This window comes from Polistes fuscatus, unplaced genomic scaffold (genome assembly GCF_010416935.1).
Source record: "Polistes fuscatus isolate 324 unplaced genomic scaffold, CU_Pfus_HIC Scaffold2, whole genome shotgun sequence".
In the NCBI taxonomy this organism is placed as follows: Eukaryota; Metazoa; Arthropoda; class Insecta; order Hymenoptera; family Vespidae; genus Polistes; species Polistes fuscatus.
The window spans coordinates 7,035,239-7,051,314 of record NW_025113096.1 but is presented as its reverse complement, the minus strand read 5'-3'; the positions used below and the strand labels follow the sequence as shown (position 1 = coordinate 7,051,314).

The 16,076-nt window shown below is 35.1% G+C and overlaps 1 protein-coding gene across 15 annotated transcripts in view; it reads right to left on the bottom strand.

Annotated features, from left to right (window-relative positions):
- The window catches only part of LOC122516615 (calcium/calmodulin-dependent protein kinase type II alpha chain), a 63,931-nt gene that overhangs the window by 2,446 nt on the left and 45,409 nt on the right, over positions 1-16,076 (bottom strand). For 2 of the 15 annotated variants that reach the window (XM_043634561.1, XM_043634562.1), the window contains exons 12-17: positions 9,233-9,289; positions 6,386-6,616; positions 4,460-4,615; positions 2,330-2,392; positions 444-519; positions 268-362 (exon numbers count right to left, since the gene is read on the bottom strand). In XM_043634561.1, coding sequence (XP_043490496.1) covers positions 268-362; positions 444-519; positions 2,330-2,392; positions 4,460-4,615; positions 6,386-6,616; positions 9,233-9,289 — 678 coding nt within the window. Of the gene's footprint in view, positions 1-267; positions 363-443; positions 520-2,329; positions 2,393-3,774; positions 4,241-4,459; positions 4,616-6,385; positions 6,617-9,232; positions 9,290-13,456; positions 13,487-16,076 lie in introns of those variants that run through there. The other 13 variants (XM_043634565.1, XM_043634576.1, XM_043634569.1 and 10 more) reach the window with 10 other exon arrangements.

The following is a 16,076-nucleotide window of genomic DNA, read 5'->3' as shown; positions in this document are numbered from 1 at the left end:
TACGTCCGACGATCGTGCTCTGGTTGCGTAAAACGTGCACTATAAAGGGAAAAAACGCGAATGGAAAGTAATGTTTAAAAGTAATTAGAATGATAGGTGCTCTAGCGGCCTGTACTACCGTCACTAGCAACACCAACACCACCACCACCACCACCACCACCACCATCATCATCAACGAACGCACCGCCAGGAATTCGAGTATTAGGGTTTAGTAGTAGGGCATAGTAGTGGCGAATGGAAGCGGATACGCAAATCAGTCGTAATTACCATTATCAAAGTAAAATTTGTGGAAATCCATTCCCTCGACTAAATTACCTAGAGCCTCTGGCTCAAACGCGGTCAAGTGTGGATCGCAGATTTTCCTGAAACACCCGTAAACAAATCGTTTTTATATTTTCCTTTCGTCGCGATATTATTTTCAATCGATTTATTTTTGTACTCACGTGTAAGCCTCGAAGTCACCGGTACTGATACTCTCGATCAATTGTTCCGTCATTTTGATGATCTCTTGACGACGCGCTGGAATCGTTAATGAATAATTATATAAGATTGGGAGCCGTGCCATCATCGATTTACACGCACGAGCTGCCCCAATCCGGGCAATTATTACCGACACATTTTTACGTTACAACAGTCAACATGCAAGAACCTTTATTATCAATACGTCTACGTCCTACGTCTGCGGCTTCTGCGCCTTTCTACGTGTTTCATCGACAACCATTTCAATTATTATTTTCTGCTTTTTAATACTAATCGGTCGTTTCTTTCATTTCTTTGATTATTTTTTTGTCCCGATGATTATATCCCATAGCATAATACTCGTATGCGTGTTAATTTGTAGAATCGTTGAATGATTGGAAAAAAAAAATTGAAAAAAAAGAATAAAATAAAATCAAATAAAATAAGTGAGAAAACTTTTCGTGCGTAGAAAAAGTCTCGTGTCATTCTCTTTCCTGCTTCCCCATGTTTTCTGATCACATTCTATCATCCCCTAACACCCAACCTCCCTTCATTTCCCAATCCTCGTGATGTTTAACAAAAAAATGTCTTCTAAATATTTCGATTCATCCAAAGGATGCATTCGCATGCAACATAGGAATTGCGAATTCGATGCTTTTCTACGATTAAGATTTTCTTATTGTTTTAGTCATTAATAACGGAACAAATGTATAAATATAACGCGAGTAAATAAATGGGTCGATTCAAAATATCGTCAAATTTGTCAAATAATTCGTCTAACATTGCGGCGTCTGACTTGTTCGATAATCAAAAAACGAAGAGAGATATATTTTTTGTCGTAACTGCCACGACCACCACTACCAGCCTAATTTGTACTCTACTGCGTCTACTTATTGTTATCATCGTCAGTCAATCAAGTCACTGTTTTTTTTACGCTATACTACGTACCAGCATTTTCTCTTCTCAATTAGAACTGATTGTTGCCCCCCGATTCCGAGCAACCTTTTTCGTTCCCCGACAATTTCTTTGTTTTTAATTCTTTTCACCCAAACTTATACTTTTTTTCTTGCTTACAATTTCGTCAACTTTTGCTCGGACTCGAGATAGTCGTAAGAACATAACGAACAGACTATCTAAAATTCTAATGAACCAATACTCTGATGAACATACCCGAGAACGAACGAACGTTAGTTATTTAAAAAAAAAAATAAACGAAACGTCAAAATAAATCAATTTGCTCGAATATAATCGAACGTTGACAGAATTCGTATGGAACGCATAATGATATCGATCATTTGTCGTTCATTAATAAGAATTGAAACGTTCGTTCTCGGTGAATGAACGAAATTATGAAAGAAATAAATATCGACGATTCGATCGAGCATTGATGCAGCTTTATGATGAATCGACGTGCACAGCAAAGAGGTTATCGCGTACGCACGAACGGCGCATAAGTATCGTTCAATTTTTCACACTTTTACGAGCACTAATTTTTCGTACCAAATGCAACGTTACTTTGTATACGACGCTTATGCGTTCCGTAAATTCGTTTGCCATAACCTCGACCATGTTTTTGGTCTTCCATATTGCAATATGAATAACGCTTTCGATTAAAAGAGAACAAAAAAATTCTAAGAAAAGGCGAGAACGTACACGATGAGATCAATTATTAGACGTAGAAATGAATTCGATAAAAGAATCATATTCGTCGAAAATATTACTCAAAGATTTACGTAATACTCGTGCACGTTCTCGCCGATTGATCGATCATTTTTTCGATAAAAAGATATTATCTTATTCTCTCGTTGTAAATTCCTGACGTGAATGTTTGTAGGCTGAACGAACTTACGACGGAATATACAAACTTTACCTGAGCACTGGGAGTTCGTCGAAAGCTGGCTGCAGGTCTTGATAGGACACACGATTCTTATGTCTACAAGCAATATGTTATACACCCCGTTCGTTTATTAAAACTGACGTGGCATGGAGATTCTTAAAAGAGGCATAAAAAAGAAGCATTTGCGTAGGCGCCCAAGAGGATTAAGCTGCGCGACTCGTTCTATCGCGATGATCAGGAATTGAGCCCACTTTCTCTTTAACAAATTCGTATCGATTAATATCCGACGTATATAAGAAATCAAAATGGAATTATTTCTTCTCTTTCCTCGGTATCATTTCAGGCTGAAATCCTGATTTCTCGCGCAGAACGAAAATACCCATTTATTATGTACGCGCGTAAATAGAAGATATAATTTAGTAATCACATTTGTATTCTATATATTTAATCATAACACATCGCCGAACTTAATCCTCGCGAGAGTGATAATCGTTTAAGAGGATCAACCGTCTCCTTTCTCTCTCTCTCTCTCTTTTTTTCATCACCCCCCCCCCAACCCCACCGTAAACTCTTCCGGATTTGACGAGAAAAATCAAATTTTTTTTCCGACATTGGAATGATAAATCGATGCTATATACGTATTTGTTTGAAATGTATGTACGTACATTGATGAAACTTTTGAATGGCGGTTGTCGCACGAGTAGTAGCACCTCGATTAATCGTCTTCAAATTTATACGCGTTTTATAAATACTTTCTACTATAATAATATACTATATAGAGCTTTACAAGCACGAAACTTAAATCGCGCGAAAGTAAAAAAGATGATCGTCTAGTCTGGGAAGCTTATGGTTTGAAATTATTTTTGCGTTGGTTTATTTGAAATAATACTTATGCGTGTATATACCCTATATGCATTTATTAAAGACGTTGTATGTTTTTTTTTATGCATACCTACACAGAGAACACATGTATATACGTGTAGCCTTCAACGTAGAGAGCTCCGGAAATAATATTTCTATGGGACGTTCACACGCTTCAAGCGATGATCAACCTTCTACGTATCCTACGCGCTTATATTATTTTCAATAATAATAAGAAGAATATACCGAGAGAAAGAAATAACTATTAATATATATATGTGAACATATGTTAATTCGTTAATCTATGAAACAACTACACCTATCGATTAAAGTATGAAATTGAAATTTGATTTGTCTTCAAAAGTTGGCTGTTGTTTCTAGAACAATGCTCACTGTTATTTCATATATTAACCGAATTATGCACCTTAACGGTAACATATATATCTATACGTTTACATGTATACTGTTTATTAAAATTGAACGCACCCTCTCCGTACTCGTACACAGCAGTATGCGCGTTGCACGCACACTGGCTTGTTTTTACGTCATCGTCGATAGAAAAACGACGAAAATAACTACGTCGGAAATATCATCGAAATTTGTACTATTTTCCTTTGTTTTTCTTTTTTATTATATTGGCATAGTAAATTGGATGAACTATTGCGTTGATTCGATAAGGATACTTTTTGTGCAAGTAATATGTACGAGTTTGTACGAGTTTGTACGAGTTTGTACGGATCAGTGTACGTATATGAGTCGGTTATCCTTCAAACGGTTGGTCTAATCTGATATAAAAGATCGCGATCTAGCCGAGAAGGAGAATAAAAGAGAGAAATAATAATAAAAGAAAAGAAAAAAACTGAGAGAACATCGCGTTTCGTTTAGATCACAACAAGCTACACCGTTTAAAGCACGGCTTCTCCTGCTTTCCACTGGCTTTTTTATAATCCTCCGGAATATTAGGACTCTCCTCGATGATTTTCTTCTTACCGTCGTCGCGTTCGCCGTTGCAATTGGTTGCAGGATGATGCGCATTCGGCGCTGGGTTATCAAAGACCACCGCCGCACGCCGAACTTCTCGTTCTGATTTTCGTTGAGACGAAGATGGCACGTAACACACGACACACACACAGAGAGAGCGAGAGCATGCAGAGAAAAAATATAGAGACTCACGGATAATAACGAAGGGTTCCGTGTCAGGGACCGAGATTATTGGGTCAAGGGTTTGCTTTGTGTTCGGGATTATTCGGGACAATATTTTGGTGGTAGGGTGGAACGGGGGGTTGGTTTTGCATTACAGACCGGTGGCCGAAGAGTCGTGGCGTCGCGAGGGCGGCACGTTGCTGGCGTTGCTGAGGTAAACCGTGGCCGCTGAGGAGGGCGACGCCCCTGTTTGACTGTTTTGGCTGTTGTTGCTCGAACTGCTCGAACCACTGCCCACGCTTCCTGTGCTGCCAGCTAGTCATGCAACCAATCCAACCAAAAAACAAAAGAAAATACGAGCTAGTTTCAGCCATCATCCAATAAGCGAGAGAGAACCAACGAAAGTAACACAAATGGGATACAAGTATATATATACCATACAGGCCATTCCCAAATTTGCGAATATACATAACTTCATATAACTTTACTTGCTCGCTTCGACTATTTACAAGTTAACTTCTTATCTCGCGTTGTCGGCAAACTCGTCTGGGATAAGATGTTTCGAAGCTTGCATTCGAGCGCAAAGTGGTCACTTCCAAACATTTTTATGCAATTGTATAAACTTTTTTTCTTATTTCAGCCTACTGAAACCACCCCCGAAGTTATGCTCGCATATTTTGAGAATACCTCTGTACATTTATTTTGTATACGAAAGAGAAAAGAGAGAAAACGATATTTGAAGTTTTTGTATTTAACACGATGATGCTTCATCTTCGTCCCTCTAGTTTTTCTTTTTCTTTCTCCTCGTCTTTCTATACTTATCGCGTATTCGAGAGAAGGAAAAAAACAAAATCAGGAAACTTAAAAATGTACTCCGGAGACGGTACGACAACACGTTGGTCCAAACGTTAAAAAAGCAAAATACAATAATAATATATCGATGGATTTGAGAGATAGATATATTAATTATTCTTACAATTAATTACTATATCGATTAGACAGTTTTGACGAAAGCGGACAGTACCGAGGATCGAGAGTTTGCGAATATTGCAATGCAATGCAATATATGACATCGTGATAAGGATAGTGCTCCAGTGATTCGCCAAAGGACGATATCATATCTACGGTGCTTAGAAACATATGTGTGTTTGTGTGTACGAGGGTGTTTCGGAGATATTTCAAAGCTTGGACTCGGTACGAAAAAACGAATAACGATGATCGCGCGTGCGTGATTATGGGAATGATTAGATAATTAGTAGAATAACGAAAGGTTCAATAATCTACTTACTTTTTCATAATCCTGTAGCTCGGAAATTCTCGAGGCGATGATTCGATGATTTTTTTTTTTTATGACAAATTATGTACGATTAATGATATAAATCTGATCTAAGGAATGACGATTATGACGATTATGATCAAAGAACGTGGTGATTGGCGTTTGCTTGTGCGTGAATAAAACCAAGTCATGCTTCGATTCTAAGGGATATGTGCTTTTTACAAAATCTATACACGCAGCCATCTTCTTACCATCGATGTTCTCTCTACGTTGTCCATAAACGTTGGATTCGGGAGGAATGCGTGCCACGGTGGCGTAGCCTAATGCAACATTTTCATCGTCGCCACTTTGCAAGTTACGTTCACCTTTAATCCTACAATCATTCTAAAACGTAACGTCGCGTTTTTTTCGCGCGTAACGTTTTAATATGCATTTCTTGAAAACGTTCTTTTCTCGTCGCTTTATATCGATTCTTCTAACGCGTTGATCGCAGTATCCTAAACGAACTAACCTACCTTTAACGGGTTACAACGAACAACTTCGAATCTACGTTCGCTAAGTCTAATTTTCTATTACGAACTCTAGTCTCGTGCGATATGATCAGGAATAGTCCTAAAATAAAATAGGTTTGCATAATAGAGGCTAAATTAAGTAATCGGGATCCTTTTCCGAATGCATCATATTCTTATCATATAAATAAATGATTTCGTATTTGTGGGCTAGTTTTGTTCTTAATCGAACACGGAGAAACGATCTCGAAGAGGTCAAATCACTTTTGGACTAATGCACTCGAGGTCTCACGCATTTACCTTGCGCTCCTTGAAGGAGTACAGCGGCTAATCCAAGCGGACTGGCCGTGGGCTGCACTTGAGCATGACCCGTTGTCGGTTGATTCTGATTTACAATTTGTGCCGTTTGCGCTTGGCCCTGATTGGTAGTAGTGGGTTGTTTGTTGACGAGACTGCTCGTAGCGCTATCTATCAAGGAGAAAAGTGCTCCTCCTGGATTGCTCGGTGTTACACCACCGCTGGAACTCGATCCTTCGTTTGGAAGAGATCAAAAATAATATCTTTCAACAATTTGAGGATAATCTTTATTCAAAGAAGAACGTGCCAAAGCTAGGAATAGAATTCGGACTTGACGATTGGAGTCCTTTCATCGATCTGGCGCGTCTCATGACCGCGTTTCGATCGCTATGCTGGCAAGGGGGGGGGCGGTGGAAGGACAGGATGCTGCAAAACATTGCAACGGTTCGGTTAGTCAACCACGCCATTTGTTTGTGTGTTAGACGTCAAACGCCGACCGAGGAAAATAAATCTAATAATTCGGTAAATATTTGTCAACATCGGCGCGTCTTGCAAAAATGAACTGGACGCGAGACGTTTTCTCGAAGCTTCCGACCTTGCGGACGAACGGAGAGAAAAAGCGTTCCTGAAATAGATCGTAAATTGGGTATCCGTCTACCTGGTGTACTACTGCGAGGAGTAGTTCGTTCGGCTCGAAACTCGCAAGTTTCATTAAAACTCCTTTCGAAGAATTTTCTAATGGGTAAAAAGTTGCTCGCAAAATTTTCTTCCTCGAAAGGAAAGTCCTCTCGAAGCGTACTACGATTCGATCACGGATGAGATTTGTTTTATTTTTCTTTCCAAAAGAATAAATAACTTTTCTGCCATAGCACATATGTACCTACGTATGTATGTATGTATATATACAATGGACTTAGGTGTATTACGGTACTCTCCAACAAATTGAAACGTCACTCGAAGTAAACAGAAGATTCGAACGAAAGTAGAACTACGCGAGGTTGCGAGCTAGTCAAAGATTTGTCTGTTCGTTTGTCAAAACGAACGATCGATCGATCGATCGATAGATCGGTCGGATAAAAATCGATCGTTCCTCTTAGTTCCTGGATTGAAGGATTCGAGAAGAAAAACACCCACCGTGATTGTAGTCGTTGTTGTTGTTGTTCGATTGCACTCTTGACGAGCTTGCGGTGGCACCGATCGTAGACATTTTCGATTATCTTCCTCGAAGGTACATCTCGAAGAAGAACTCGATTCGAGATTGATTCGATGATCGATTCGAGAACGACTACAAAACTATTCGCGATTAATTTAACTATTATTATTCTACTGACCGATGACGAAAGGTGGAACGATTTTTCTATACACCCGTACTTTTTGAAATGATTAAGGCATAAGTTAATATGGCAGTTAAATGCGAGTTACTCTATCGAACGAACTCTGCGGACTACTTCGGATCTATTTTCAAGATCTAATGCCAAGAGGACGAGACAGGTCTGTCCATCGATGCGATGCGGACCCCGTGCATTAGATACATTTTCTTTTAAATTGTTTCTCTAAATGTTGTTCAATCATTTTCTTATTCGACCTATCGACCATTTACTAATACTCAATTTTCTTAGCGACTTCTTTTCGTAATTACTTCTTTCCCTTCGTATAGTGCGCGGAGTCAAATTCGAGTGTTCGTTAGTTCGCACGAAAAGACACACGGACACATATACATATATTTATTTAAAAGTTTATCGTGCAACAAAGAACAAAAAAATAGAGAAAAAATCGCGAATACGATTAAAAGTAATCATCAGTCGAGCGAGCATGAACGATTAGTTCGCTTTCTTGGAGGGAGCTTGTAAGAGAAAAATAGAGATAGAACGAAAACAAATTAGAGAGAGAGAGAGAGAGAAAGTGGGGGGGGTGGTTGGGGTGGGGTTTGGAAAGACGGCCGATCCACCGTACGATTTAGCGGATAAGCTGGAACAAACAGGGCGCAACAAAAGCTCGATTTCGAAGCTCGACAAGAACTTTTTTTTCTATATACCTATATATACATACATATATGTGTATTCATATACATATATAGGTATAGATATAAATTTAGGGGGGAAAAAAATAGAAGAGGAAAAAAATAACATTCGCCTCGGAAACGGACAAATTTTTCTTCGATATCAACGACCCTCGTCATCCCTTCGAACGAAAGTAACTTTTTTTTTCCCGATCATTTTCCTTCTTTTTTTTCTTCTTTTAACAAATGAGTGAGAGAGAGAGAGAGAGAGAGAGAGGGATGGATATCGAAATACGCGAAACATGTCTGAAAAAATGATTTCCACTGGCACGCTGAAACACTTTTATTATTAATATTATTTCTATTTTTTTTTCTTGACCCCTACGCATACGCATATATTATTATATATAAGTATAAAATGTATATGTGTGCGATATCGAGGTGCGATTTTTCGTTTTGGTGTGCCAACGTGCCAAAAAGAAAGAAAGAAAGAATGAAAAAAAGAATAAGGAAAACAATAATCGTAATCGTGGTAGATTATTTACACGCGTGTACGCGACGATATCACTCGGGGATAACACGCAAGTGTTACACACGTAGATAATTATTTTTATATACGAAATATATGTATACATATGTGCGTTCGAAGATGATATTTAATTATGTAGAAAAATGATATATATGTTCGATTATTTCCGACAAAAATGAAAATATGCATTTTTGATGTACAACAAATAAATATGTATACACGGAAGAGAGACTTTGAAACGTTGCATAATGTTTCTTAGCCTTTCTTTGATTTTTTTGTTCGTTTGGTTAATTATAGTTTTTTTTTTTTTTAATTATGTTACCTTCGGGTTCTTTGGCAATGACCGTGCTGCTCCGGTCGACGCCGCCCTTCTTATCCTCTGTACAACATACACACATACATACATCACCTAAATACGAATATGTGATAAGATACAATTACCTAACGCATGTTTTTTTTTTTTTTTTTTAATATTTTTGCTTTCTTTTTTCTCTCCTTTCTTTCACACCTTATTTTTTAATATATTACTCGACACTTATATATAGACACATATGTACACGTATCATTACATACATGTAATTTATTTTCTATGTATATACATATGTCAGTATATATTTATATTACAGATTTTTATTTTTATTCGGTTGCAACGATATCGTTCGTTTGTATGGATACGAAAATCTTAAACGAATGTAGAGAAGACAAATTGTTAATCGTAATTTGAAACTAACGTAATAGAATTTGATCATTTTGAAAATGAATTTTTGTCCGGAGAGACCAATCGATCATCATGCTTTTAGCGACACCGATAACAAATGATAACAAATATATACTACGCCGAGGGACAAGACTCTTTCTATTTCATTGGAACCGTTTTTATATATCTTTTGGATTTTTTTTTATTCTTCTTCTAATAAGTATGTCAGACAAAAGTGCAACACAGTTTATGCGAAATATTCGTACGTATGTAAAATATTTACAAAGCGAACGTTTAACACAGCTTCATAATTTTTCTTACTATTTTTTTTTTACCCGACAATTATTTCATTTTTTTTCTTTTTTTTGTTAATTAACATCTACGAAAATTTGTATTTAAATGCGCCAAAATTATGACCCTGGACTAAGTTAACAAAACTAGGAAAAATTGATCGTGCGTGTGATTTATTTTATATAACAATTATTTATATTATACGGTATATCGCAAAATCAATGTTTCGTATATTTTGACTTTACATTAGTCCACTGTCGTAATTATCAACACAAATATATTTTTGTATTGATTTGATCGTTGCCAAAAAATATGGGCTTTGATGCGAAAAAGGGAGATTATATATTAATTGATGGACCAATTGGAAGAGACGATTTGATATTTATTATATGAATATAAAATCAAAAAATAGATGTGTATATATATATATATATAAAAAAAGAAAAAAAAAAGAAGAAAAAGGTAAAATAAAAATAAAAATCACACGGGAGAAAGTGCCGGAATGGTGCAGCGCACTTTTAGCGATCGTGCGTATCTTTCTCGATGCGTCATGAATAGATCATGACTCGAGCAGTGGTGATAAAAAAAAAAGAAGTAGCAGGGGGAAGGGGGCGGGGTGTGAGGTCGAAGAAAAAAAAACGTGCAAGACTTTCCCATTCCTAAATTGAAAATTTGTGATAATCGATGATAAGAAAAAAAAAGGGTGATTTCGAACAACGTGTCAATGAATAAAGAACGAATGTCCTCGATCGTATATTTTTCTTGTAACAATTATTCGATAGATCGATCAACAAGAAAATTCTCATCAGAATAATTTGTTATAAAATTCGTTCCTTATTTATTACTAGTCAAAATAATGAATAATAATTTTCAACTTCCAATCGGTACCAAACGTACAGATACATTTACATACACGTGTACATACGCATTGATCAACTTTTTCGTAACGTACAACAAAAGATAATAGGAATAAAACGTTTTTGTTATTGACAATGTAGAAGATTTCTGAATGGCCGTTTAAATCATTGGCAAGTAAAGTAAGTTTATAAGCATCAATGTGTATGTATATTTGCGTTAGCCATTTGTAACGCTTATATATGTAAATGCGATACATAGAAGGTAGAGTAAATACATAGGCACGGCTCATTGGCAAGATGTATAATAACTAATAACCATAGTACAAGACATATCCTTTCGACATGGACAATTTAAAAGTAGACGTGCAAGAACCGAACAAAGCATCATGCATCGTATCAATCGTCATAAGTAAGCGAAACGGACGACAAACGGGGACGATTGAAAGCGCAACAGCAGCTTCAGATAAATGTGGTAATACGATTTACGAAACGGAAACAAAAATAACGCCTAGGAAAAAAAATATATATATATGTATATATATTTTTTTTATAATAAAATTTAAAAAAAGATTTCAAAAGAAATGCAGTCAAGAGGAGAGATATACGGATTTGATTGTTGTCGAATCGATCATTCCGTGTGATTGGTGCCAGGTTTTCATAAATCCATAACACCGAATTGAAAATCGAATATGTAATAAAAACGTAGGCAAATATAATGCGAGAGAGAGAGAGAGAGAGAGAGAAAGAGAAATAGATAGAAAGAAAGTGGGCGTGAAATAGAATCGTGTATGATGTGTAAATTGATGCTAGGAATAGAAAGAAATATATATAGAAAGAGAGAGGAGTTTTCTTTTATTATTAAATTTATTATTAAATATAGTACGAAAAAGTGTACGCGTGAAATTCTTAAGGAATTTGACGTCATTGATTTGTGCAATGACTAAAAAGTGCAACGATCAAGATTTTTGTTGCAAGATTTAATTGAAAGGCTTAGGTAGGGGGAAAAAAAAACGATGAAAAAAGAAATAGAGAGACAGACACACACAGAGACAGACATATCCGGAAATATAATAATAATAATTATTTGGAAAAAGAAGAGAAGATTATATCGAGTGTGCAGAATGGGAGAGAACAAAAATTATATATATATACATATTGAAAAAAAAAAAAAAAAAAAAAAAGAAAAAATAAATAAAATATTAAATTGATATGAGATGCGTGAGTCGATATCTTGGCTACCGACGAACATCTAACGCTATATACACACCTAATTTGCGTACATACCTAAAGTAAGTACGTAATACGTCTAATCGTCGAATCTAACATCGGCAAACGACGAAAAAACATTTATCTATGTATATATAGCTATATATAGCTACGATGCATTCACCGTTTAGTAGCAACAAATTCCAAATGATCAAACTAAAGTTGCGATCTATCGACATAATGTTATACCGTTCGGTCGTACAGTTTGTTTGTTTTTTTTTTTTTTTCGTTTGTAATTACAAACTCGCGTGTAATTGTTCTATCTATGCGGACATACACGCGAAAGCAAACGTGAAAGCAGCTACTTTATTATATTAGGTACTTAAAATATACTAACGTTGCTACCAAGAGACCCAATAATTAATCGTCGTTTGCGAATTTAGCTTGAAGAAAAAGCTGCTACACGCATGTATCTATTTCGCGATATTTCGTTCTTTTTCTTTTTCTCGTTTGAGAAAAGTTCATCGCGATATTATCGTTTAAGTATCTAACTATAGTTTATTTTTCTTTTCTATTGAAATCTATAAATCTAATCTCGCTAAGTTTTTTCGCCAAGGCAGCTAACGCACCTACGAAGAGAGATAAATGTTCGACAAAAAGGAATGAATTTGATTTATTAACTGATAGTGGTGGTAGTTTTCTCGTAGAATGAATTATTCGCGGTTCTCGTACATTCTATTTTTACTTTTAACTGAAAAATTTGCCGAATAGATTTTCATGGCGCTATTGCAGATCGATAAACTTATTACGAGCGTGCTAATTGGATTTCATCGTCGCAGTAATGAAATATTTATCATCTATATATACTTTTATGTATATATATATATATGTATGTATGTACACGCGTTATATGGATCGGAACGATTCGCGAATTTCAAAAATATTTCACTTTTCAACAGCGATCCCCCATTTAACGATTTTTTGTTTACTTGTTATTGCAATTATGAAACAATAAAAAGAAAAATACAAATTAAGTGATTTCATTCTTTAAAACGTATCCGAATACTCGAGCATAACGAATATATTTTATATTAAATGTAGTCATTAATTAAATATAATATTAAAACGATTATTAATTGATATTACAAAAAAAAAAAGAATTCATACTTTTACGTGTTTTGGATTTGTGAGAATACTATTATTACTTTTTGATATTTTTCACGATATATCTATATGCGCAGTAGATCAAAATTCGCGATTTTTTGGTTTTCTTTGAAAAAGGATATCGTCCTCCTCGACTTACATCGTTTATGCAAATTATATTATATAATATATATAAATAAATCTCTCTGGCTTTGAAAAGGCGCCCTTAAACTAACTACTTTTACGTTATTTAAATAGCATTTGCAATAAATATTTAACTAATGAAAAAACATCGGCCAAACTTTTGATTTTCGCCAAGTTACTTTGCTTTCGATGTAATTGTTTTACTCACGGTTCGCATTCTCGATCCACTGTATCAGTGCTGCAAAATTCCCACGAATTTTACAACACACGGAAATATAAATATATCTTTATGCAAGCCAGACATCGCTATCATATTCGATAATATATGTTAATGAGAAGAACAGAAAAAAAAAAACAAAGAAAGATAGATCGATAAAAAAACCTGTTTCTTTTTTTAATTATTATTATTATTTATTTTATATTTTTTCATATCTTTCCAATCGATTATTTTCCCTGAGAAAATCCAGACGGGCTTGTCGAAGTTTTTCGAGAGAAAATAAAATTAATATCTACTTACGTACGTAAGAAAAAAAAAATAAAAAAAAAGATAGAGGAATAATAAGTAAGGAAAAAAAAGAGGATTTCGATTATGAAAATAAAAATATATCACTTTTGTTGTTTCAGTTCTTTACGTGTTATGGATTTGTGAGCATAATATAATTCTATCTTTTATACCTTATTACGATTAATGCATATGTGTGGTAATGAAAATTCACGGCGTTTTTTTCTTCTTTCTTTTCCGATGGGATCGTTGTACTCGAAAAAGGATATATCGTTCTCTTCGACACCGATAAATTATTCGTCGGAGAAGGATAGTGTAAAAGGGATTTCAAAGTGAACGTGTGTGGACGCGTAATGATGCGGTGCCTGGCGCTTAGAAGCAAATGAAATTCATTTGGCATACTTTGTAAAGGATCAAGGAAAAATGCCTTGGGAATGCATGCACGCAAAAGGATTTTTCGTTATTCTCGCGTTGTCAAATTTATTTTCTCCTTCGACTACTACGTGTAATATAATATGATACTTATTAATATATATGTATATATTGAAAGAAAAGATAGAGATAGATAGATAGATAGATAGATAGAGATAGAGATAGAGAGAGAAAGAGAAAGAGAAAGAGAAGAGATCAGGAAATTGAATTAAACGAAATACATGAAGAGAAACGAAAGAAAAGAAAAGAAAAGAAAACTGACAACAAAAAGTATAACTACGTAACACGATGATGATTTTGCGTGCTTGTGAAAATTTGCCGATATTAAATGGATAGACGACGAATGGCGAAATTGATCGAACGGAGATTGTTGTCTCGTTATCATAGTCATTATGAGTCAGTTAGGATGAAAAAATACGAGTCCTGCACTATACAATCAATGTTTCTTCATTAATTTATATACATTTTTTGGTTGATTTGATCCTTTTCTTTTTTTTTTCTTTTTTTTTCTTTTTTTGATAAGGTACCCATTTTCAATTCGATCGAATTTCTCTATCTATCGCGAAGATAATGATTATTGATAAGTATAATAAACCTTGCCGTTAAGCGGGTGTCTGCCACACAAAATGCCTACCAGCGCTCACGAATTCAAAACAACTTTCCAACATGTAAGTAAATGGTGTCAAAGAACGTGTAACACGACGATCAATAGCGAGCGATCGAGAGGAGCAAGTTTGAGAATGCACGATGCTTTCAAGAACATTTTCGAGAGTCATGAAGTATTTCAAAGGGACGAACAAATTTGGAGAAGGAGATAGGAATAGGATATAAGATCGAATAAGAAAGAGAAAGAGAAAGAGAGAGAGAGAGAGAGAGAGGTAGCACAAAATTTACATATACATATATTCGTACGTATATATTAGGTATGACATTTTAAAACGAGTTACCTGAATAACTCACATTGCTATCGGTGTCGGAATAAAAATATTTTCGACGAAATTTACTTGATTTCGAGAATGCCATAATTTCACATGTTATATGTACGCGTAAAGTATTACATTTCCTATATTACGAGTTACCTTTTTATCGTTTTTATTTTTTTCTTATATACAAAATATTTTTTATGAAATCAAATAAGTTTTGCCCTACATATTTGTTTCTATCGCCAATAGCGATCGAGATATTCGGGTGGTATTTCGTTTTAAGTTTTATTATACGTACAATATTTTCAATTTTATTTCTACAGATATACTTTTGATATATATGTAATTATATGGCAATTTAGAAATTAGAAGAGGGAATAAGGAATTGTACGTGTATGTGTCGAATAGATTGAAGTTTATATATCAAGGAAGTGTTCTGAAACGGAGAACAAGGGAGGGGGAATAGGGGAAAGAACAATCGATTACTCTACGATTAAATACTTTTGAGGGTAAAACAAAATAGATAACGTTCTCGATATATATATATCTGTATATACCTACACGTATGCGGATACGCACAAATTTTGAATTCGTGGTTCTCGTATACCGCAAAATTCAACGAAGAGATTCGTTAAGAAAATTTGAGGATAGGCCATCTCAAAGGAATTCTCTTCATTTTTGGTAAATAAATCTTACGGGAATATCGATTCAACAATTACGATACTATCTACCTTACAAAAGTATGCTTGTATGTATGTACAAAGTTTACAGACAATCGATTATTTCATTTAAATTCGATTCTATGGATTTTGGGTGCATGCATGACTATCATTTGTATAATTAGAAAACATTTTTGTTAATACTATAGATGACCTATCCTCCGCATCATCCATTTTATTTAATTAAATTCATCTATTTGATCGAAAAGAAAGATAGAAAGAGAACAAAAAGTTGAAATTTAATTTTCTAAT